The sequence below is a fragment of the Pan paniscus genome, chromosome 5 (genome assembly GCF_029289425.2).
Source record: "Pan paniscus chromosome 5, NHGRI_mPanPan1-v2.0_pri, whole genome shotgun sequence".
Lineage (NCBI taxonomy): Eukaryota > Metazoa > Chordata > Mammalia > Primates > Hominidae > Pan > Pan paniscus.
The window spans coordinates 95284536-95307321 of NC_073254.2; the positions used below are offsets into that span (position 1 = coordinate 95284536).

Sequence of the window (22786 nt, forward strand, 5' to 3'; positions counted from 1 at the left end):
GGCTGACCAAAAGTTGAAATTATTGGCATAAAGTGATAAAATCAGACAAAGCATGGTAAAGACTGCTTTATTGGTGGCAGTTACTACAAGTCAATAAATATTGATCCCCAAAGAAGAGCTTGGTTATTTATCAGATTACTGGTCCATAGAGAGCTGAATGAAACTGAACCAAGTGATTGCTGGGATGACTGAAGTCACTCCTGCTTCTTGGGAAATGAAGCCACAGCCAGCTCATATATGGCATATGCTGCTCCTAAAAATAAAAAACAAAAAAGAACTTAACCAGAAATTCTAAGATCTAAGTGTATAAATTTAATATTCCAGTTCAAAAGTTGTAAGTTTGCATTAAGACTACCTTAATTGGAACACAAAAAAGTATTTTGATAGGTGCTGGAAAATTTTTAAATAAATATATGTAAAATATATTTAATCTAGTTTTAATATAGAAAGTGTGGCACAATAATATATTCGTCAACATAAAATGCAAAAATTTTTAAAAATAAGATTAAGAACGTATACAAAGGTTATTTCCATATTAACCCAAGACTGCCTGACAAATGCTAAGGATGATTAAATGCCAAAGAAAAAAAGAGTTCAAAATATGCAAGCCTTCCCTAAAGTGAATGTAAAAAAAAAGAGTGATATAATTTTAAAGTAATCAAATGTAATATAAAAAATAGCTGATAACTGGGCCGGGCATAGTTGCTGACACCTGTAATCCCAGCACTTTGGGAGGCCGAGGTGGGCGGATCACCTGAGGTCAGGAGTTCGAGACCAGCCTCAACATGGAGAAACCCTGTCTCTACTAAAATACAAAATTAGCCAGGCGTGGTGGTGCATGCCTGTAATCCCAGCTACTTGGGAGGCTGAGGCAGAATTGCTTGAACCTGGGAGGCAGAGGTTGCGGTAAGCCGAGATCGCGCCATTGCACTCCAGCCTGGGCAACAAGAGCGAAACTCCACCTCAAAAAAAAAAAAAAAAAAAAAAAAAAAAAAAAAGCTGATAACTGGAATTTCATTTTAAAAACTACTTACCAGAATGTCTAAGAAATGTCACATTGGCCAAAAGGAATTTAGGGCTTTATCTTTTTTTTTTCTTTTTTTTGAGATGGAGTCTCCCTCTGTCGCCCAGGCTGGAGTGCAGTGGCACAATCTGAGCTCACTGCAACCTCCGCCTACCAGTTCAAGCAATCTTCCTGCCTCAGCTTCACGAGTAGCTGGGATTGCAAGTGTGTGCCATCACACCCAACTCATTTTTGTGTTTTTAGTACAGACAGGGTTTCACCATGTGGGCCAGGCTAGTCTTACTCCTGACCTCAGGTGATCTGCCAGCCTCAGCCTCCCAAAGTGCTGGGATTACAGGCATGAGCCACCATGCCCAGCCTATACCTTTTATAATAAACTGGTAAATGTGTTTCCCCAACGAGGAGATTGTGGGAACCCCAACTTAAAGCCAGTCAGTCAGAAGTTCCGAAGACCCAAACTTGCAACTGGTGGGAAGGAGGGGACAGTCTTGTGCCATCAACCTGTGGAATCTGATGCTATCTCCCAGTAGATAGTGTGGAAACTGAACTGGAGGACACCTAGCTGGTGTCCATTACTTGGTGTGCAGGGAAAAACCCCCACACATTTGGCAACAGAGATCTTCCATGTTGATTGTTGTGGTGTGAGAGTAGAGTTTCCCAAACAGGTAATTAATATGATTTCTTCATCTTTAAAATGAGGACATATTATAGACTTCATGCAAGACTCACAGAAATCCAAGTATGTGGCATTCCTATGAATATGATAGGCACAAAATAATCACTCAAATATAGCATCCCTTCTCTTTACCTTCCAGTGGAAGTATTGTTCCGTACAAATTTTGTTTTAGTCACAAATATGTCTGTACAAAGTGTAGATGTAAAGTGTGCTTTTATTTTGCATCACAGTCAAAATGTTTTAAAGCCCTTGCTATAAGAGGTGGGATATAATGGATGTTTTTGACTGAAATATAGCCTTCACTGCCATCAATGGGACTCAGAAAGCCAACTCTATCACAACATAATCATCAAATCTTATTGGTGTTATTTTTTTATTAAGACATCAAGGCCGGGCGCAGTGGCTCACGCCTGTAATCCCAACACTTTGGGAGGCTGTGGCGGGCAGATCACCTGAGGTCAGGAGTTCAAGACCAGCCTGACCAACTTGGAGAAACTCCATCTCTACTAAAACTACAAAATTAGCCAGGCATGGTGGCGCACGCCTGTAATCCCAGCTACTCGGGAGGCTGAGGCAGGAGAATCGCTTGAACCCGGGAGGCAGAGGTTGCAGTGAGCCGAGATCGTGCCATTGCAATCCAGCCTGGGCAACAGGAGCAAAACTCCATTTCAAAAATAAAAGAAGACATCACAATGCTCTTATACAGTATGTATCAGTCACCCTCTTGAATCATTATGAGATATAGTAAGATATCAAATTCTGGAGACAAACTGCCTGCATTAAAATACTGGCATAGCAAAAGCAATAAAGTTATCAGTTATCATTACTATTACTTTTCTATAAACCTTCAAACATTCCAAAGGCCTTACCACCAACTGTAAGAATCATGGTGGCTCTATACAGGAGGGCATCAGCTACCCCACCCTTTAGATACAGTGGAATTTCATCATCCTCCTAGATTAAAAAAAAAAAAAAAAAAAGACAATAATAAATGTCTCACTCATTTCCAACTAAGTTTCAAAAGAACAGGCATATAAAATGATATAGCTCCTTAAATCCCTAGAATTAAAGTATTTTAAGTATTAAAATTTAAAAGACCTACAATTTTCTTTATTCCATCTCTACTCCTACTACTTTTAAAATAAGAATTCCTAAAAGTCAGCATTCTTCTTTCACCGTTAGTTTGAGATCCATTAATGACGGTCTTTCCAAATATATAAACATTAAAGCTATAAAACATACACACTGATCTCAACAACTTTAATATAACTTAAATATAAAAGAACCAATAATTGCCACACATTAGATTTAGTCATAGGAAACTTTTTTTCCCTTAAAAAAGTGGAGAAGGGATTTTGGTTTATAACCCTAAATTATATCCCTAGCATCTAATCCAGCATACAGTAGCTATTTAGTACATCTGTTCAATAAAGTATTGTATTTTTAGGTATATATGATACAACTATTTTTAATCACTTTAAGCTTTATTTAGGAAAAGCTAGAAACCATAATAAAACAAAAATCACTCATAATCAAACTACTTATAAAGGTAAATTGCTCTGCTCCACCAGGTCTTTCCCCAAGAGACAACCACTATTAGCACTATGGTACATGTCCTTGACTTTTTTTGTAATGTTTATATTGTCATATGATCTAATTTATACACATACTTGTTTATCCCAACTCTTACCTTTTGGTAATCTAATTATTACAAGTAACAATCTCCTATAAAATACTTCAGTACCTGGAACAGTTTTTGCTTCTCTGGAACTTTATTTTTAAAATGCCTGCGGGAAGCAGTGCTTATCGTCCTCTGCCCAATCTGACGAAGAGCCTAAAATGAAAATATTATTAAATAGACTTAGAGCCTAAAGAAACCTTCAAAACCAACTATTTTCAGTCGTTCATATTATAGAAAAGGTAAATTGAGACTTGAAGCATATCTGATTTGTCAGTAGCAAAGTCATGCAAGAGCATCCAGGTTTTTCAATTTGTCATCCATCCTCTGCTCTTCGAATTACATTCTGCAGTCTCCAAATAACATATTCAAGAAGCAATTCATATAGATTCTAACCAAAAAATAAAATCATGATCTCTACCTGAACAGAACCAGTAGCATTTTATAATCCTTGATGCAAACATATTGACATACACATATTACAAAAATAGTGCTTAACCAAAATACACCAAACCCAAATATTTTCATAATATACTGCCATATCATCAAAAACCTGCCAGGCGCGGTGGCTCACACCTGTAATCCCAGCACTTTGGGAGGCCGGGGAGGGGGGCGGATCACCTGAAGTCAGGAGTTCAAGACCACTCTGACCAACATTAGAAACCCCATCTCTACTAAAAATACAAAATTAGCCAGGCGTGGTGGCACATGCCTGTAATCCCAGATACTTGGGAGGCTGAGGCAGGAGAATAGCTTGAACCTGGGAGGTGGAGGTTGCAGTGAGCTGAGATCGCGCCATTGCACTCCAGCCTGGGCAACAAGTGCGAAACTCCGTTTCAAAGAAAAAATTCTATTACTAGGCAGGCAGATCACTTGAAGTCCGGAGTTCGAGACCAGCCTGAACAACATGGAGAAACCCTGTCTCTACTAAAAATACAAAATTAACCGGGCATGGTGGTGCATGCCTGTAATCCCAGCTAATCGGGAAGCTAAGGCAGGAGAATCGCTTGAACCCGGGAGGCAGAGGTTGTGGTGAGCCAAGATCGCCCCATTGCACTACAGACTGGGCAAAAAGAGTGAAACTCCATCTCAAAAAAAAAAAATCTGTTACTTGGCCAGGCGCGGTGGCTCACGCCTGTAATCCCAGTACTTTGGGAGGCCAAGGTGGGTGGATCACCTGAGGTAAGGAGTTCAAGACCCGGCCTAGCCAACATGGCAAAACCCCGTCTCTACTAGAAACACAAAAATTAGCTGGGCGTGGTGGTGCGCACCTGAAATTCTAGCTACTCAGGAGGCTGAGGCGGGAGAATCGCTTGAATCCAGGAGGCGGAGTTTGCAGTGAGCCGAGATTGCACCACTGCACTCCAGCCTGGGCGACAAGAATGAAACTCCACTCAAAAAATAAAAATAAAAAATAAAAAAATAAAAAAGGCCGTGCACAGTGGCTCATGCCAGTAATCCCAGCGCTTTGGGAGGCTGAGGCGGGCGGATCACTTGAGGTCAAGGGTCCGAGACCAGCCTGGCCAACATGGTGAAACCCCGTCTCTATTAATAATACAAAAATTAGTAGGGCTTGGTGGCGAGCGCCTGTAATCCCAGCTAGTTGGAAGGCTGAGGCAGCAGAATCGCTTGAACCTGGAGACGGAAATTGCAGTGAGCCGAGATCGTGCCACTGCACTCCAGCCTGGGCAACAGAGTGAGACTACGTCTCAAAAAATAAATAAATAAATAAATAAATACAACAACAAAAAACCCTATTACTTGACAGCAAATAGACTGGCATGATTCCTTCTCAATTAAAATGCTTCTCTCATTACATTTTTCCTAAAAAATTTTAAAGAGGGTATACATCTTTTAAAGAAGAGACATGCACTACATATCCAGTTGAATTAAATAATGAAACAAATATGCTCTCGATTTTCTAAAATTACATTGAGGATTTTAATGAAGCAAAACTTCATTAAATAATTTAAAAAATAAAATAATCATTGTCGCATTTTTCTTTTTCAAAATTTGGGGAAATATTTCACATGCTCAAAGTCGATGGAGGGGTGAAGGACAATGCACAATCGCCTGACGGAAATAACACTGCACTTCAGCCATGACTATTCCTAAAGTTCCACCCAAAATTGAATGGCTTGGTTTTTAAACTGCCTTCTCAAGCTCGCAAAGCTCAAAACCATTGAAACTTAAAACCTTTCAGTACCAGAAGAACACCTTGCTGCTTGATGCTTCCGGGTGTCAGACACTCCCCACCTGGGCCTTGGTTTTACTCAGATCGGAGCTACTAACCTCATCAATGACCGACAGGGTTAGAGGTGGTGACTAAGAACTCAAGACGAGTCTAACCCACGAGTCTCTGGTCACTTCCCCAGCCTCTCCACTCCTTACATCTACCCAGTAACGGCCTGGGGTGAGAGGAATAGACGGAAGGGAATGTAAGGTCAGGGAAAAAGGACACGAATCAAGGTGACTTCATTAGCCGCCTTCTGCACCCCTCCCAGGTGAGGGTTTTCTGTCGTGGTGCCTCAGCCTCCTCTCCACTCCCTCGCCCCCATCATGAATGCAAGATGAGAAGCTCCTCACCAGCAGATTCCGCAGCATCTTGGCTGTTACTGACCAGCAACCGCCACAACTGAACACCACCAACGAAAATGGCCACGCCGGAACCGGAACTACCTCCGAGTCTTGCGTATGCATTCACGAACTTAAATCTTTCCGGGCCGAAGAGAGGCTTGCGCTCCTAACCATAGAGAGCAAAAGAAAAACTAGAGCGGCAGTACGGCTCTATCCGCTCTAGCCGGCTCGCCGTCTCAGTCCCGTGATCTCGTTCCTGACCTTTTCGATGTTCAGTAGGCTGGTCCCTGGAGCTAAGGCTGGGGAAAAAGCAAACGATTTATGAGACGAATGTAATAAGCTTAGATGAAGTCAATGTGAGACCAGGCTATCAAAGAAAACTAGTGTCTGTTTTGAGCGAGAAGGCGTAAAACTGGGCAACCTTGAAGCCGCTAGAAACTGAACAAAGACTGGGTTGGCCGAAATACAGCTCTGAAGCCTCATAAAATTCAAAAAAGAATTACTCCTCTTACGCGGATACAGTCAGTTTTTTCCACCGAAGGAATTGCTGCGGCACATTACTGTTCCTTGTGTTGAGAATATGCTGTAAGAGCTGTGTCGAGATACCAGTTTTTATATTCTTGTACCTTCGACTGCTGCAGAACTCCCCAAGCAAGAAGTTCTTCCACAGTGTCCCCAAATTGTGGAAGAGGCTCGCTCGCTTCTGAGGAAACGTTAGGGAACAAGAAATGGGATGGCGAATCTGGACTCAAAAGTCTTGCTGTCCCAGATCCAGCAGGGCACTACATTCATTACTGGAGTAGAGAAGCACAGCAATTATTTGTTGTACAGAAAGGCTGTCGGTGTCATCCATTTTGCTTAAGTAATCCCCATTACAAGTGTTTATTTCTTGTACTTACCCTCAAGTATGTACAAATGCAAATATCTACCCTGTATTACAATAATCTTTCCACTTTCTACAAACTCTTACAAATTATTTGATTGCCATTTCAAATAAGAAACCCATAGGTTCAGCAAAGGATAAAAATTAGTAATATTAAAACTATTCCTTATAATCCTTGGGGTTTTCTTCTTCACAATCTACTGTATGTCAATGGGCCCACCAAGTTACCAGTCCCAGTTAAAATTCTCTTCCTCACCAAGGTTTATAAACACCCCAATTCATGTCTTCCTTAGATTGGTACTGAAAGGACCTGGTTTTCTACACCCCTCTGGATTATGCATGTAACCAAAACTCTGGGCAAAATTACCACGTGCCAATAGCTAGGGCGTGGGGGGTTTTTAAAGTACATTGTCCATAATCTGAATTTGTTAGTTGTATGTGCTCTCTTATGTTTTCTCCACTTAGCCAACTCTAGATTGTAAATTTCCGAAGCGCAGAGATGATGTGGATTTCTTACCAATCCCCTAGCACTGCTAAAGACAGTATTAACCAATACATCAATTAATTACATTGGGTGACAGATCTAAGAAGCTTATGACTCCGTCCAAAAAGAGCCATGAGGCCAGGCGCAGTGGCTCACGCCTGTAATCCCAGTACTTTGGGGGGCCGAGGCGGGCGGATCATGAGGTCAGGAGATCCAGACCATCTTGGCTAAAGCCGTGAAACCCTGTCTCTACTAAAAATACAAAAAATAAGCCGGGCGTGGTGGCGGGCGCCTGTAGTCCCAGCTACTCAGGAGGTTGAGGCAGGAGAATGGCGTGAACCCAGAAGGTGGAGCTTGCAGTGAGCCAAGATCGCTCCACTGCACTCCAGCCTGGGCGACAGAGTGAGACTTCATATCAAAAAAAAAAAAAAAAAGCCATGAATTCACATTAAATAGATCCTAAAGTAGACATAGATTCTTGTATGCATGTTATTCAGTACAATTTCCCCCTTTACTGGATCATTCCATCTATTAACACATTCCCAAATTAAAAACAAACGAACAAACTCCTTTGATTACCGTTACCATCCTATAGATTTCTTTATACTTGTCTCTCCTTCTCCTCCTCGTAATCTTTTTTTGATCCCATTTTGGGCAGGCTTTTACTGCTCTTGTTTAGAATCACCAATAGCTTCCAGGTTGCTAAATAAACTGTCAAACTCAATTTTCACCTTCTCCATCTATTAGCAGCATTTAACATAGTTAATCCGTCCCTCACCATATACTTTTACTTTTTAATTTGGAGGTAAACCATACATGTAAGAAAGAATATGATAGTTTGAAGCATGGTCTTAAAGTGGCTTCCATAGTACTCCTTCGGTGGTTCTCCTATTTTAGTGGCTGCTCCCTTTTACTTTCCTTTCCTGGATCCTTATCCTCTTAATCTCTAAAATTTCAGTTTCTCACCTTTTTTCTACATTCATCCATTTTGTGATTTCATCTAACATTGAACTACTACTCCCACTTCCTGTAGATTGTATGAAGAAAAAGAATTGTTTTAGGAAAGAAAAACTATTCATGTGCTGACAACTCTCACTTATCTCTCGCCTGGCCTTTCCCATTAACTTGAGACATCTCCACCTAGATGGCTAATGCGCATCTCAAACTTACAAACAAAACTGAATTCTACTTTCCACTCCTTATTCCCCAACTTTCTCCTCTGCAATTTTCCTTATTTCAAGCCTTAAACTTTGTTTTCTATCATACTCTATAAACCAATTTATTAAAAATTTCTATTGGCTGCACCTTCAAAATATAATCTGAATTGAACCACTTCTCATTATCTCCAACAGTACTACTACTATTGGCCAAGCCATCATCATCTCTTGTTCAGATTATGTCAAAAGCCTTTTTAACGGGTTTCTCTGTTTCCACTCTTCCACTATCTTCCACACAGCAATGATTCTTTTAAGAACTTAAGTTGGATCATATGACTCTGCTCTAAACTCGGTTGTGTTTACTCATGTATCCCTGGCATCTAGAATAGTAATTGGCACATAGAAAATGCTCAATATACATTGGTTAAATGAATGAACTGTATCCTGCACCAAAGAATGGACTATTGAGTATAAAAATTCAAAACATCTGTCTTAGTACTTGTGCTCCCTCCAAATGTTTTCAGTCCCAGGGTTCCTCATTCATTATCTTCTTGCTGCTTTTCTGTAAGTTGTGATTATCCTGACATACAAATGACTGAAATTTGCCTGCGTACCTAACAAACTTTATTGCATCTTCCCAGGCACACCAGAAACATTACCACATTTTAAAATTCATCCTCTGAACCAGAAGTTACTTTCAAAATAGAATGCTTTCCAAAACATCAGTTTGGGGTTCTTTTATCCTTGCTCTTTTGTAATGTTAGAAAATTAGAAAATGGTTCTTTCGGAAAATACTTACTCCGGAGGGTTTTGTAACAGTATAACAAAATTGGCAGGGGGAATATGTGGGAAATATCTGGGAAACCTGAGGTAGGTCATGGTTTAAGTCTCGTCAGTAAGATGGACATCAGATGCGAAAGTACTAAGTGAAAATATCTCATAATTACTGATGCAAAGTTACCAGAGGACAGTTACCCAATCTTTTTTTCCCTTTAAAAAGCAGACAAGATAACCCTGACTTTGATCCTGCCTATAGAATCGATAAGTAACAAAAACAGAGGGAAGCCAGAATAGTTTTGTGTGATTTGGTTGTGTGTGTGTGCGTACACACATCTGTTAATCCTAGAGCCATGCTTAATCCACTTCCAATTTTATAAAAATATAGAACAGTTTCATGTGAACTTTAATGTTACAAACTACTGGTTAGGTAAAAGATAACATTTCAATATAATTCTATACTTTATCATATTCTGAGTCACTTTTGGACATCAGGAAATAGTTGCTATCTTAGTTGCTGTATTAGTTTATTATTAAATACTTTAATTGCAAGCCTCAGTCTTTTCATCATTAAACTTAAGTAGTTAGACTAACTCCTAATGATCTTTTTCTCTGACTCTAAAGTCCTTATGATAAACAATTTCATAAAACATATGAATGAGGACTAATCTCTGATTTTTTTTTTATCTTGCCCAAATTCATATCTAAAGGGTCTGGGGAGTCCTGCCCTACAAACCACAAATTCTCATCAGATGGGTTTTATTTAACCCTGTATATTATGACTTACTTTCCCATGTGACTCTGGCATAAGGAGGAAGAAAATCAACATGTTTTACCCCAAAACATGTCTCTCTGCCATATCTTGAAATTGCCCTACAAAGTTTCTTGTGGGAAAAATCCGCATTCTATAGAGAATCTCCTTTCCCCTTTCCAGATCCAGGAGATAATCAACTAAGAGCCAGGCACTCTTTTAAGTCTGGTAAGACACATTTTATAACCTGCTCTCTCTGCAGTCCGCTGAGAGTTTCCTCTGCACAATAAAACTTAAGTCTCCACATCCTTTATCTTAACCTAAACATTTCTTTTCTATTGATCCCAGATCTTCAGATAAACTCAATCAGTTGTCAACCAGAAAATGTTTAAATTTACCTATAGCCTGGAAGTCCCCCGCTTTGAGTTGTCCCGCCTTTCTGAACCAAACCAATGTATTTCTTAAATGTATTTGATTGATGTCTCATGCCTCCCAAAAATATATAAAACCAAGCTGTATCCCAACCACCTTGGGCACATGTTCCCAGGATCTCCTGAGGGCTGTGCCACTCATATTTGGCTCAGAATAAATCTCTTAAAATATTTTATAGTTTGACTCTTTTCATCAACATGAACATGAGTCATTCCCCATTGAACAATAATTACCGGTTACCTACTATGAATGTAACACTTTGTAATACACGCAAGGGAATATTGTTTTAAAGTCTCTGACCTTCTGGAGAATATAATCTAATTAGGAATATCATACATAACAGTAAATTTGATGCAGACATAAATGACTCTCCAGATGACTGGTACAACAAAAGTTGTATGGGAAATTCAAAGGAACTAGTGAGCTAAGGTTGTAAAAAGACAGAATTTTGGGCCGGGCACGGATTATAGCCCCACCCCTGTAATCCCAGCACTTTGGGAGGCCGAGGCGGGCAGATCACGAGGTCAAGAGATCGAGACCATCCTGGCCAACATGGTGAAACCCCGTCTCTACTAAAAATACAAAAATTAGCCTGTAGTCCCAGCTACTCGGGAGGCTGAGGCAGGAGAATCGCTTGAACCTGGGAGGCGGAGGTTGCAGTGAGCCGAGATCACACCACTGCACTCTGGCCTGGTGACAGAGTGAGACTCCGTCTCAAAAAACAAAAGACAATTTTGGCAAGGTCTGGTAGAATAAATGGAGCAGAAATTAAGTCATTCCAGATGTAGGACAAGAACATGATTAACAATCTGAATTTGGAATCAGGCGTTGATGTGCTGCAGAACTGCAAAAACAGAGGCCTAGATGGAGTGAAAAGAGAAAAAAAATATATTGTTGTTAAGAACTTGGAAGGCAGACAGATCCTGAATCTGCCATTTAGTGGTAGTGACATGACTGAAGGTAAGATACATAATCTATTTATACCTCAGTTTCTCTTGTCTTTAAAATGGAGATAACAGTATTCTTCATGATTGGGTGGCTGTTAAAATAACTCAATAAATATTTACTATTATGGGAAGAAAGGTTGGGTAAGAAGAAAAATCTAGGCAAAAGCTATAACATTTGCAAAGGCAAAGAAGACAGGGTGGCCAAATGTCTTGGGGAATTGCAAATGGTTTGATTTGCAGAACAAATGAAGAATGAGGTAACAGTGGAAGGCTGATTTCAGTGATGAATTAAACAACTCGAAGGGCTACTTAGAGGTTCAAGTAGCAAACTGTTAAAATCGGAGCTCTATTTCAAGATCATTCTAGTAATGAAAGGCTGGATTGGGCATGAGTTATTAGGGTCAGAGAGTCTGTCAGAAAGCTCTCATAGTAATCCAAGGAGGAAGAAAAACCTAAACTAAATCATCAAGAGAGATGTAGATAAGGGGAGGGATGAGAGACCCAACTAAAAGGAAGAACATTCAAAAATCAACACAATACAGTGATTAGGTTGGGCAGCTGGAGAAGAGAGCTAGGGTTTCTGGCTTACCTCAAGGTGGTTGGCTATACCATTCACAGTAATGAGGAATGTAAGAAATCTCAGGTTGGTGTGAGATTTTTCCTGTTTTGACCTTATTAAACCCAGGCTTGTGTGGAATGATTGCTGCTTGGGCCTTATTAACTTAGGTTAATTCATTATTAACCTTCATTTCTCAAGAGATTAATAATGAAAAATCTAGAGCTCAAGACAGATGTCAAGGCACAAGAAAAGATAGAGAAGTCAGTCAGTGTTAAGACAACGGAATAATAAGGTACTTAAGATTGTTCAGGGAGAATGTGTAACTTAAAGGCACAGAACATAATCTCAAAGAACTCCCAACATTAAGGAATATACAAAGGAGACTAAGGAACAGATAAGGGGAAAAAAATCAGGAGTCATTCACAGAAGCCACATGCTAAAGATGGAGAGGGAAGGAAAATGCCTATCAAATGGAGCAAAAAGATCAATATAAGGGTGAGTTCACTTGATCTGACAGAAAAGAATGGGAATTGTTCATTGAATATCTATTTTTCTATGCTTTGTGCTAAATGCTTTTTAACTGTCACTTTCCTTATTGCTCAAAACAAAATCTGCCAAATGGGTATTGAAATCCCTATTTTACAGACAAGGAAAGGTAAATGGCTTAGAAGATTTAAGCAATTGCAAGGTACAGTTTGTAAGTATAGGAGCCGTATCAGCCTACTCCTGAAACCCATACTCTTTCTACTGAAACTTTCAGACACAGGTGACATTCAACAGAGTACAAACGATGTAATCTTGAGGTGAAAACCTGACCCTGACTGAAGTTGAAGATGATAAGAAAATATAAAGGACATACTGTTTCACAAAATTTGTTGTGAAAAGGAAAGACAACATAACCTGGGGTTATTTTACACCACTGATACAGCAATTTGACAAAAATTTATAAAGCTATTGTCTGCAATTCTGTGCTTGAAACAAAGTGACATAACAAACTTGAAAGGGATGTAAGGGGAGTTCAATCTTTTTCCACATTACCCTGGATAGAAAAGCTTGTGATATACAAACAGACAAGCTCCTATTAATACCACTTAAAGTACATAACAAGTTTATCTTTTAAGATTTTTTTAAAAACATTATAAAATCACCAAAAGGTGAAGGGTATATTTGCTTCAAGGTGTTTCTGATTTAAGATAGCGGATTGGCCCCACAAGCTTGTCTCTCCTCCATCCCACTACAGTAAAATGAAAGAAATTTTTAAAATATGAGAAAAATTATTGATAAGACTCATCATCTTAGATCAATCTCAGGGGCATTATGCTAAAGAAAAGAAGGCTGTTTCAAAGGTTACATATGGCATTTATTCTATTTAGAACTTTCTAGAAGATAAAACTATGGGGATAGAAAACAAATTGTGGGTTATGAGTGGGGGGAAGGGAGAATGACTACAAAGGGATAGTATAAGGAGTTATTTGGGGAGTGATGGTACTTTTCTTTATCTCTGGTGTTAAAACTCACAAAACTATGCTACCAGAAGTAAAATTTACCATATGATAATCTGAAAAACAATTTTAAAAAAGATATGAGCCCAAAATTTGAATAGAGAGGAGGCAGCAACAGACAAATGATTTCAACAAATTTGTGGAAAACTGAAAGCAGATGGAATATGACTGAGCTGAACAGAGAAAGCTGCAATCTAGAGGGACTACAAGGCAGATACCAGTGGGAAGCATGCTGATTGATTCCACAACCCCTGAGAAGCTCAGATTTGGAGGTGAAAGTTACAGCAAAGAGTGGAGGCAGGGACAGGCCTGAAAATGACTGGTTGAAAGCATATACAACAGAATGGCCTGATCCCCAAAGTCCTCTGCCCTACCCCTTAGCCATAAAAATATGATCTCTCACTTCCATCACTGTCTCTCACAGGTAGAACACCAGAGAATTTTTATCTGGAGAAGTAAATGGGAGACAATTAAGTGGAAGAAATATGGGGAGGGACAGATACAAGGAAGTATGTGTGAAGTGGAAATCAGGAGGTGAGATGGAGGACAAGGAAGAAGCAGAGTTAAAAGCAGTAAGTAATAGAACCTCCCTAGACCCCTTGAAGCACTGCCCACAAACACAGAGCTTTCAAATAGTGTTTTGGAGTCTACTCATATATTGCCAAGACTAGCCAGAAATAACAGGAAATTCGCCTATATGAACAAGAGAAAAAACAAATTACAAATAGCAACAAATAAACTTTGGTGTTAATAGAGCAATAAAAGTAGTAATACATATTCATATATATATATCCTCAGAAAAATAAGATATCTATGAACTAAGTAGGATATTTTGGAAACAAAATAAAATGAAAGAAGTTCCAGAAATTAAAATATTTTTAGAAATGTGCTACAAATTCAATACAAGGAACATAATGTTGCAAGATCAAATTAAGTAATTTTCCTAGAAAGAACAGAGATAATAGCATCGAAACAACTGGAGAAAAAGAGAAGAAAATTAAGCACCAATCTGGGAGAAGTCCAACATCTGACTAAGATATGTTCAAATTTCTCAAAAGTAACGATGGAAGCTAGACAAGAGTGGAGCAATGCCTTTAAGACGCTGAGAGCAGCTTATTTTTAATTTAAAATTGTATGTCTAGTCAAACTATCAATGAAATGTGAGGGTGGAAAAAGGCTGTTTCAGACATTTAAGAACTCAAAACATTTAACTTTCATATACTATTTCTTAGCAAGCTATAAGTGTTTTAGGAAGTGCTCTAGTAAACAAAGTAAACTAGGAAATGGGAAGTCCAACACAGGATGACAAAGGGAGGTCATGGGATCATCACCATATAGTAGGCCAAGAGAGCAACCATACAGACTGGCACAGAAGGACAACTGCAGCAGAGACATCTCTAGTTAAAAACAGGGACATTATCTGATATTTGGGTACAAAAACCTTTCAAACTAGTGATGGGAACATGACAGACCTGACAGAGAAATTGGAAAAATTTTAAGGTAAATTTGTAGAAAGTTATGTAAATGTTTTAAATGAGGCAATTATTAATTCCAGGAAAAATAAAATTATGCAAAAGAAAATCATATTACATTTGCCCTAGGGTATAAAATATTTATACAGTCATACTTAAATAACAGCTAATGCATTTACTAAATATTATAACTACATAATAGAAGGCAAAGTATGTGTGTTAGAGAGCTAAATCATGTAACATCATGTAACAATAATGTCTAAAATTGTTATATCAAGCAACAGAATAGCCATACTATTTAGATACACTAAGGTAAAAGAAGAAACAACTTTTGGAGTCACAGTGATTGCCTCTGGGAGGGAAGGAAAGTTCAGGCAGGGACTACTATTTTTTATCATAAAGCCTTTAGAACTTACTATTTTATTTTTTAAAACTGTGTACACGTTACTTTGATAAATTTTATAGATATATAAAAGGAAATAAGGCCACCACGGTCTGATTTGTTTTTAGACAAGATATTTATTTTGAAGTTCCAAATGACATTAGCAGAATTGTGATTTTTATGTTTACTGAATGGTGCATGGGATAAAAAGGGGTTCTAAAACACTGTACTAGATCATCCAAACCCTACAATAGACACTTATGCATCAAAATTCTTGTAAAAGGACCACTTCCCTACTCCCTCCACCCTCCCCTCAAAATACCCATGTTCGCAAAGAACAAAACTTTACAGCTTAACCAACAAAAAACGTGACATACAATAATTCTAAGGCAATGGTTCTATGAAGACAGGAGAGGTAGCAGGCTGAACCACATTCACTGACCCTATCTCTCAGCTGCTCCTCCTCACTAGTCAGGTTTTTCCTGTGTACCCCACTTCATTATTTTCATCATGCTTACCTCTCTGTTTACTGGACATTCCCCTTGATCTAATACCAAACTTAGCCAGTCTAACTGTAACTCAGATGATAATCTGACCACTTCCTGGTAAGAACAAATGGTTAATGTTGTCACAGTGATTAATACAAATACGAATTAATTTAACAATGAATTACATTTTATCCCATCCAGGCATGAAGAAGTTAAAACCTGGACTCACTGACCCTGTGTTAAAATTTAGTGCTAAATGTAAGCAACAACACTGGAGCATTGTTATTTTATCAAGACACCTAAACATAGCAAAATTAATTTTGTTCATTTTTATTAACATAGGACATACTAACCGAATATTATCATTTAATAAAATCAACGTTACAAAGAAACTCACTAGCCAATAAACAAATGATATTCACTTGACTCTTCTCTTGGTTGAATGATTTTCTATTAATTAGTAGTACACAGCTATTTTTATCAATTTATGCTTAAACTGCCTTATGATTTCAATGAAATTTCTTAGCTTTCACTTGTTGAATAATTTTTTCAATTGGGAATCTTTTCATAATTCAAAATAGTTCCTAAAAATTAATGCATCCTTCAATGTCTTCTACTTAAGCTGGGTGCATTTAAAATGCAAGACAATTCTTTGAAAGGAGACTATGACATTTGAGCATAAAGCCTATAAGAAAAAGAAATGTCTTCCCTCCCCCAATGCTTCACAGAGACCATATGAATGTTCCATACTCTTCATATTTAGCAACAGGAGTTCCTTAGAGATCAAACAGCAGAAAACAGGAGGAACTTAGGCCATCAATGGACTTGTAAAACAGATAAAACTCCAAATGTATTTTAAGATTCCATCTTCTCCACAGATAAGAAAGTGCTGAAAGGGCTCTTCAACTTTTCTTTAGCGACATCCTCTGTGCCCCAATTAGAAAAAGAGTTGCAGGATGGTAGTCCTCCTTAAACAGCACAGACTCAATCTGGAAAGAGTGGCAGAAACCCCTCTCCCCCAACAATGTATCCCAGAAAATAAACTGCCAAGTGCAAGAGGGACAATCTTCAGAATAAATAACATTCTGAAGGACTGACAAAACAGACTATTTTTAGACAAAGAACACACCAAATACTCCGAAATTTCAGGATAACCATACATCAAGTACTTCGTGCAAGTAATATTTTTACCCGTTAAAAGTCATTATGAAACACACATTCTTTTAACTGAATTTCATATGTTATATAAAACTTGAAAAGTGTGGCACATTTCTACTATTAACCATTACATTGTTTTTTGTTTTTTTAAAAAAGTATATATTAATAGAAAGTATACATTACCCAGACCTTTTGATTTAAAATATAACTGAAGGAAAATATAAACTCTGAGTAAACAGGCATTCTTCTACACAAACATGAGTTATTTCAGTAAAAACAACAACAACAACAAAAAAGCAATTTCAATGTAATTAAGCCACCTCTGATTAATACATATTTTCATGCATGTGGAAAAATTATTTTTAACTAGAACTTTAAGAATAAGTTCCATAGCAAACAAGTTACAGCATTTATTCAATAAGGAATATTAAAATAATTCATTAGTAAAAAATAAAATAACTTCAACCATATACATATTATAATTTATCATGTACATACTCCAAAATCCCCATAATTTAATTAGGAAATTTATAGAACATCTTTTTAAAGTATGTCTTAGGAAAACCAACCAAAACAATTGGTGCCTTAACTAAAGAGAATGTGCATACACATTGCTATTTGACCTATATGCAAAAGTGGAATGAAATACATAGGAAATTAAGGTTACTGCTTTCAAAAATTTCTGGAATATTAGTACTTAAGTCAAAACACTTACCTGCAAAATAAAAACAGCCTGAGTATTTCCAAAGCTGAAGTAATTTTCTGAATGTTAAATATCACAAGAATGAAAACAGTCTCCATTAAGCATTTACATGTGGTTTACAGTTGAGGCAGAAGATGAAGGTCTGCCAAGCAGTTTTCCCGTATCACCTGAATTCTTTCTTCCCTTATAAAGTATAAGCTTCAAGGGAAATGATTACATATAAAAACATTCCAAGTGAGTTGGGGTTCCTGACTGCAACATTCAACCAAACGGAAAGAGGAATTTTTAAATTCTCCTAAGCAGGACATACCCAACCACTGCAGACATGAGCATTAATTCTTATGCCAGACAAGGTAAGCGTGTCCTTTGAAATCAAAGCTAAGCTTGACAAATAACTGTACTGGATAAACTGGATACATGAACCACCTCAACAAAGATGGTACTTTAAGCATTTATACACATGAAAATGATGAAGTGTATTATTTAGATATGGTCTTTCTTCATCTTTCTCTGAATCCTGAAAGGTTAGCAAGTCATTATACTCATACATCTTGTAATCCCTTTCTCCACAAAATACATACACATATACAGCATCATATGTCAATATAATATCATCAACACAGCATAAAGATTTAAGCAGTAGACACAAGTCACATGAAAGAGGCTCTATGCATCATGTGGCCTGTCCGAATAAAAAGCAAACATTAGAATGCCATTTCAGCAGTTACAGTGTTGATATGATCAATATAGCTAATTTTTTTATACCCGTCATATATTTTTAGAAGTCATCCGTAGGGAAGAAGCAAACAACAAAGACTGCTTTTTTTTAGAAAAGTTATGTGCCAACTTCAAAATGACATACTAACCAGACATCAGCATTCGAAAGCTAGGTTGAATAGGACTGGCCTTGATGCACATGCAGATGATTTGCTTTCATAATATAAAATTAAATGGTAATGTCAGCTGTATTACTACTGTTTCTATATTTATGATTAATTACTAGCAGTACAACTCCCAGAAGGAAGGAGATGGATCCAACAGCGATGTAAGCAATCCCCAAAAATGGATTTTTTCCTCCCATCCATGAAATAGTGCTCAAGATCATCCGTTTTCGTCCATCAAAATAATGTACAGGGTAATCTGAAGAGGGTATAGGAAGATTTTTCCATCTCTGGTTACTTGATGTTTAAAATACAATTTTAAAAGTTGCCATTTAATTGTTGGTAATTCATTTGTGTAATTCTAGGATATACAGGTACCTTACTCCTACGTTCTAAATCACACACACACACACAAAGTATTATCTTGAAAGACTGATTTAGCAAATTAAATGTTAGTAGTAAAAGCCAAAATATTTTGCCAAAACAAATAAATGTAAAGGTTATGTAGTTTCTCGGGTGCTTTTGCTTTCATTACATGGAAGGGGCAAAAGGCCTCAAAGGAATGCAATGTGAAAAAAATACTTCAAGTGAACAATGAAGCCCACACAAGGAGACTGACAGACCAGGAGAAAATGGAAAAATCAGCAACTAGAAGTCTCCATGAGCTCAAAGAACACATGTATCAAGAGTGTAGTTATGAGACTATGAAAAGGCTCTGAGCAAAAGATCAAAAAGCATGGTAATAAAAAAGTTTTAACTTGCTGATTTGGAGCAATGGCAAAACTCACTCTGTGACACAGCTGATAGCTAACAGTGGAAGTGAAGGGTGGGCTGTTAAGATTTAGGAAATAGGGCACCAGTGTACTAGATGAATTATCTACATGGACCAGTTGTAGAATTTTGCAAGAGGTAAGGCAGCAAAGAAGACAGAACCAAGTCTCCATGCAAAAAGTTTACAACTTTTTCAAAAGCATCTTTTGAATCTAGGGTTAGGCCCCATCTGTTTCTCTAGTTTCTTCAACTCTCCATCCCCACAGATGGGTCCCTATGGGTCCCTAACTCCCAATGGCAGGTTCAGTTCTGCTAACTTCTTAAATCAACCCTAAACTAAGGCAGGAATGATTTTAAGACCTCTAGCTAACCCAACATTCTGTGGGATACAGTATCAAATTACCCATGCTAGTCTCTCTCTAGTCTCCCAAACCTAAAGAAACAGGCTTCTGCCATCATTCTAGTCTTTAGTTCCCACCTTATGCCCAATTTTGATAATTAACCCTTGATGTTTTGCAGGTCCAAATTCCTGTCTTATCAAGTCTTCTCAATCTGCCATATATCATGCATTCCTTTAGATAGTTCTTTCAAACCTGGGACCCTGCTGCAGAATTCCTGTATGGAAATCATCTATCAACTAAAAATTCCTCAGTGCTTCACAGACTTCCCTTCATTGTGCCTTAGGCTACAGGTTGCTAAATTTGCCCTTACTCTCTAGAGATTTTCTGGATGCTAATTTTAACAGAGCTACTCTCTAGTTTGACTATCTCCTCAGGATAATGTTCTTTCTACCAGCACTTGAACTGGGTCTGTCTATCCAAAACTGCTCCAATGTGGATTTAGTTTCAAAAACTTGGTCACTTTTAGCCTGCCATAGCAGGCCATATTTACTTGTGTATTCAGGTGCAACATCAAGAGACTAGAATTCAAAAAAAAACCTTATTTTGAAATTGGGTCTATTAATTTAACCATTTACTAATCCATTTTAAAACCAAAACATATATGGATTATGACTCATTTGGATTATGGAAATAAAAATGCAAAGATCAGCAAACATTTACGATTCTAATATTGAGAGATCTCTTCACTCACAGTGTATGTAAAATATAGACTCCAGATTAAAAGATGCAAAGACTTTGGTTAGAATAAAAGAAATTACTGAGTATTTCCCTCCTAAAAAAGACTGCATCTATGCAGATATGGGTTGGTGTAACTGAGGGAACTAGCTGAGACACAGGCTATGTTGGTAGCTGAGAGTAAAATTATGGCCTTTGGAGTCAACAGCCTGGTTATGAACCTCAACTCTTTACTATTACCTGTGTAAAGTCAGCTAAGTTACTTAAGTGCTCGATATTCCTGTATTCTGGTCTATAATAGGGAGATATGCTGCTGCCTGAATTAAGTAATGAGCGGAAAATACTCAGCACAGTGTTAACACATAGTTAGAGTGGAATAAATGTATTTATCAGCACTGAATATGAACTTATTAATGTGGAACAATATAGCTAATAATAAAATGTTTTGATACTACCAATAGATCAAAATTATGAACAATTACATTGATACAAATTAACACATCCGTTGATTTTTAATATCTAAAATATATATATTAAAACAGCCCAGTACCACTCAACACCCAATTTTAGGTACTCTCATTGGCCTTTACATTAAGCCCAATTACAATCTCCCTTGTAAAAATACCTAGCTTGTTAATAAAACAAGCACCTACTACATTTTAAGTAATTTTACCAAACAATATGCTTCAAACCCCAGTACCAAGTATATGCGAATTCAAAACATTTCTAGAAGACGTAAATTTAAAAATACATTCTCACATATACCACACATACTTTTGTAAAAATGCAGAGACCAAAACTAAAGCACAAGGTAACATGCCACATAACAGATATAAGGTTGGACTCGACTCCTTTCAAGCTCTATGAATCTGTATACCCAGCCAAAAAAGGATACTGTATGTGACATTCAAAGAGTATCGGCCAGCTGGTAATGTTGGATGTAAATCACTTTTCCTTTCTATAAGACGATACAACTTGCGAAAAGTAGGTAATGCTGCAGTACGCATCCAAACAATAAAATCCTCATTTATGAATCCATTATTATCTGGGTCAGAATCCAGCATGTAAACTGGTTTAAGCCAGTTCACAGGCTTTGTTGTACCTTAAAAGGAGTGGGGAAGGGATAAGGAGACAAAATATTACATTGTGAAATTAAAGTGGCGGAGAAACAAATAAATTTGGATAATAAATAGGAGTTTATTCAAAAGAAGCTTTGCTGCAATTTTAAAATATTATAGCTGAAATGCTTTTAAGACATCACAGAAACTGAATTCATAATTAAAAGTATACATTTCCTTTAGAATTTTAGTACATTAGAACATTTACCTAACTTGGTATGAAGCTGAGGAAAGAAAAATTGTGTTTTTCAAAGCATAAACTTTAAGATTCTGAAGATAGAAAATTTAAAATACTTCATTAAAACTCCTAGTTTAATTTTTTAAGGGATATTAGTAATGTTTTACCTTTAAATCGTTCTTCCAGGTTGTCTCCTCCAGGGGGATTTCTGAATTTCACATTTTTATCTGTCCACCAAGCAATACCTTTCTTTTTCAAAGCGATAGGTATAGGATAAGAATCATTGCCAATGAGAAACAATTCTAATGTATCTAAACACAAGCAAAGAAAGACATTACTATCTCTTGAAAACTCATAGCATCTGCTTAACTCTATGAGAAATAAGGACCTGATATTTGTTTCCAAAAGTGGTTGTGACAGAGTAGGCATATGATTCACATTTGTTCTTTATTCTTATGTGGATTAACTATGGTAACTTTATAATTCCAGATGGACTTCTCTTCCTTTAACAGAGTTCTAATTCACTTACCCATAGGCTAGCTGACATGCAGTAAGATCAAATGTTTTAATATTAACCCAACTATAATTGCAAGGTAAATCTGCCTTTCCTTCCTTCCAATAATGCATCCCCAGTAGCTTCTTGCTTATCCATTTCTGTTTGCATTGTCTCATACGACAGCCACTAGGCACACAGGGCTACTGAGTCTTTGATATGTGGTTGGTCCAAATGAGTATGTTCTATAAGTGTACAATACACATCAGATATCAAAGACTTAGTATAAAAAATTAGAATATGAAGTATCTCAACTTTTATATAGTATTATAAGCCGAAATAACAGTATCTTGGATATACTATTACATAAAACATATCGCTAAAATTAATTTCACTTGTTTCTTTTCATAGTTTTAAATATGACTATTAGAAAATTTGAAATTACCAGGCCAGGCGCAGTGGCTCACGCCTGTAATCCCAGCACCTTGGGAGGCCAAGGTGGGTGGATCACAAGGTCAGGAATACAAGACCAGCCTGACCAATATGGTGAAACCCCGTCTCTACTAAAAATACAAAAAAAATAGCCAGGCGTGGTTGCGGGCGCCTGTAATCCCAGTTA

The 22786-nt window shown here is 37.5% G+C and overlaps 2 protein-coding genes across 3 annotated transcripts in view; both read right to left on the reverse strand.

Annotated features, from left to right (window-relative positions):
- Positions 1-51: 51 nt before the first annotated feature.
- On the reverse strand, positions 52-12218 carry LOC100981677 (cytochrome c oxidase subunit 7A2, mitochondrial). Of its 2 annotated transcripts, XM_055113892.2 has the most exons (5): positions 11976-12218; positions 5965-6254; positions 3445-3534; positions 2570-2654; positions 52-253 (listed from the first exon to the last, which is right to left on the reverse strand). In XM_055113892.2, exons 2-5 carry the CDS (start codon positions 6076-6078, stop codon positions 195-197), a joined length of 348 nt encoding a protein of 115 aa, XP_054969867.1. In that variant the 5' UTR covers positions 6079-6254; positions 11976-12218; the 3' UTR covers positions 52-194. The 2 variants fall into 2 exon arrangements, with proteins under 2 accessions (XP_054969867.1, XP_003805857.1); XM_003805809.5 differs by lacking the exon at positions 11976-12218 and having other exon boundaries at positions 5965-11817.
- Positions 12219-15418: 3200 nt separating this feature from the next.
- The window catches only part of TMEM30A (transmembrane protein 30A), a 32091-nt gene continuing 24723 nt past the window's right edge, over positions 15419-22786 (reverse strand). The window contains exons 5-7 of the mRNA XM_003805808.6: positions 21842-21985; positions 21274-21480; positions 15419-18790 (exon numbers count right to left, since the gene is read on the reverse strand). Coding sequence (XP_003805856.4) covers positions 18597-18790; positions 21274-21480; positions 21842-21985 — 545 coding nt within the window. The 3' untranslated portion in view covers positions 15419-18596. The remainder of the gene's footprint in view (positions 18791-21273; positions 21481-21841; positions 21986-22786) is intronic.

What these genes read in the sequence shown, in the direction of transcription:
- LOC100981677 (XM_055113892.2), bottom strand. Translation starts at nt 6,078, where the DNA reads ATGCATACGCAAGACTCGGAGGTAGTTCCGGTTCCGGCGTGGCCATTT. An exon ending in AGATGCTGCGGAATCTGCTG is followed by an intron (nt 3,535 to 5,964) that starts GTGAGGAGCTTC and finishes TTTTCATTTTAG; the next exon opens with GCTCTTCGTCAGATTGGGCA. An exon ending in AGAAGCAAAAACTGTTCCAG is followed by an intron (nt 2,655 to 3,444) that starts GTACTGAAGTAT and finishes TTTTTAATCTAG; the next exon opens with GAGGATGATGAAATTCCACT.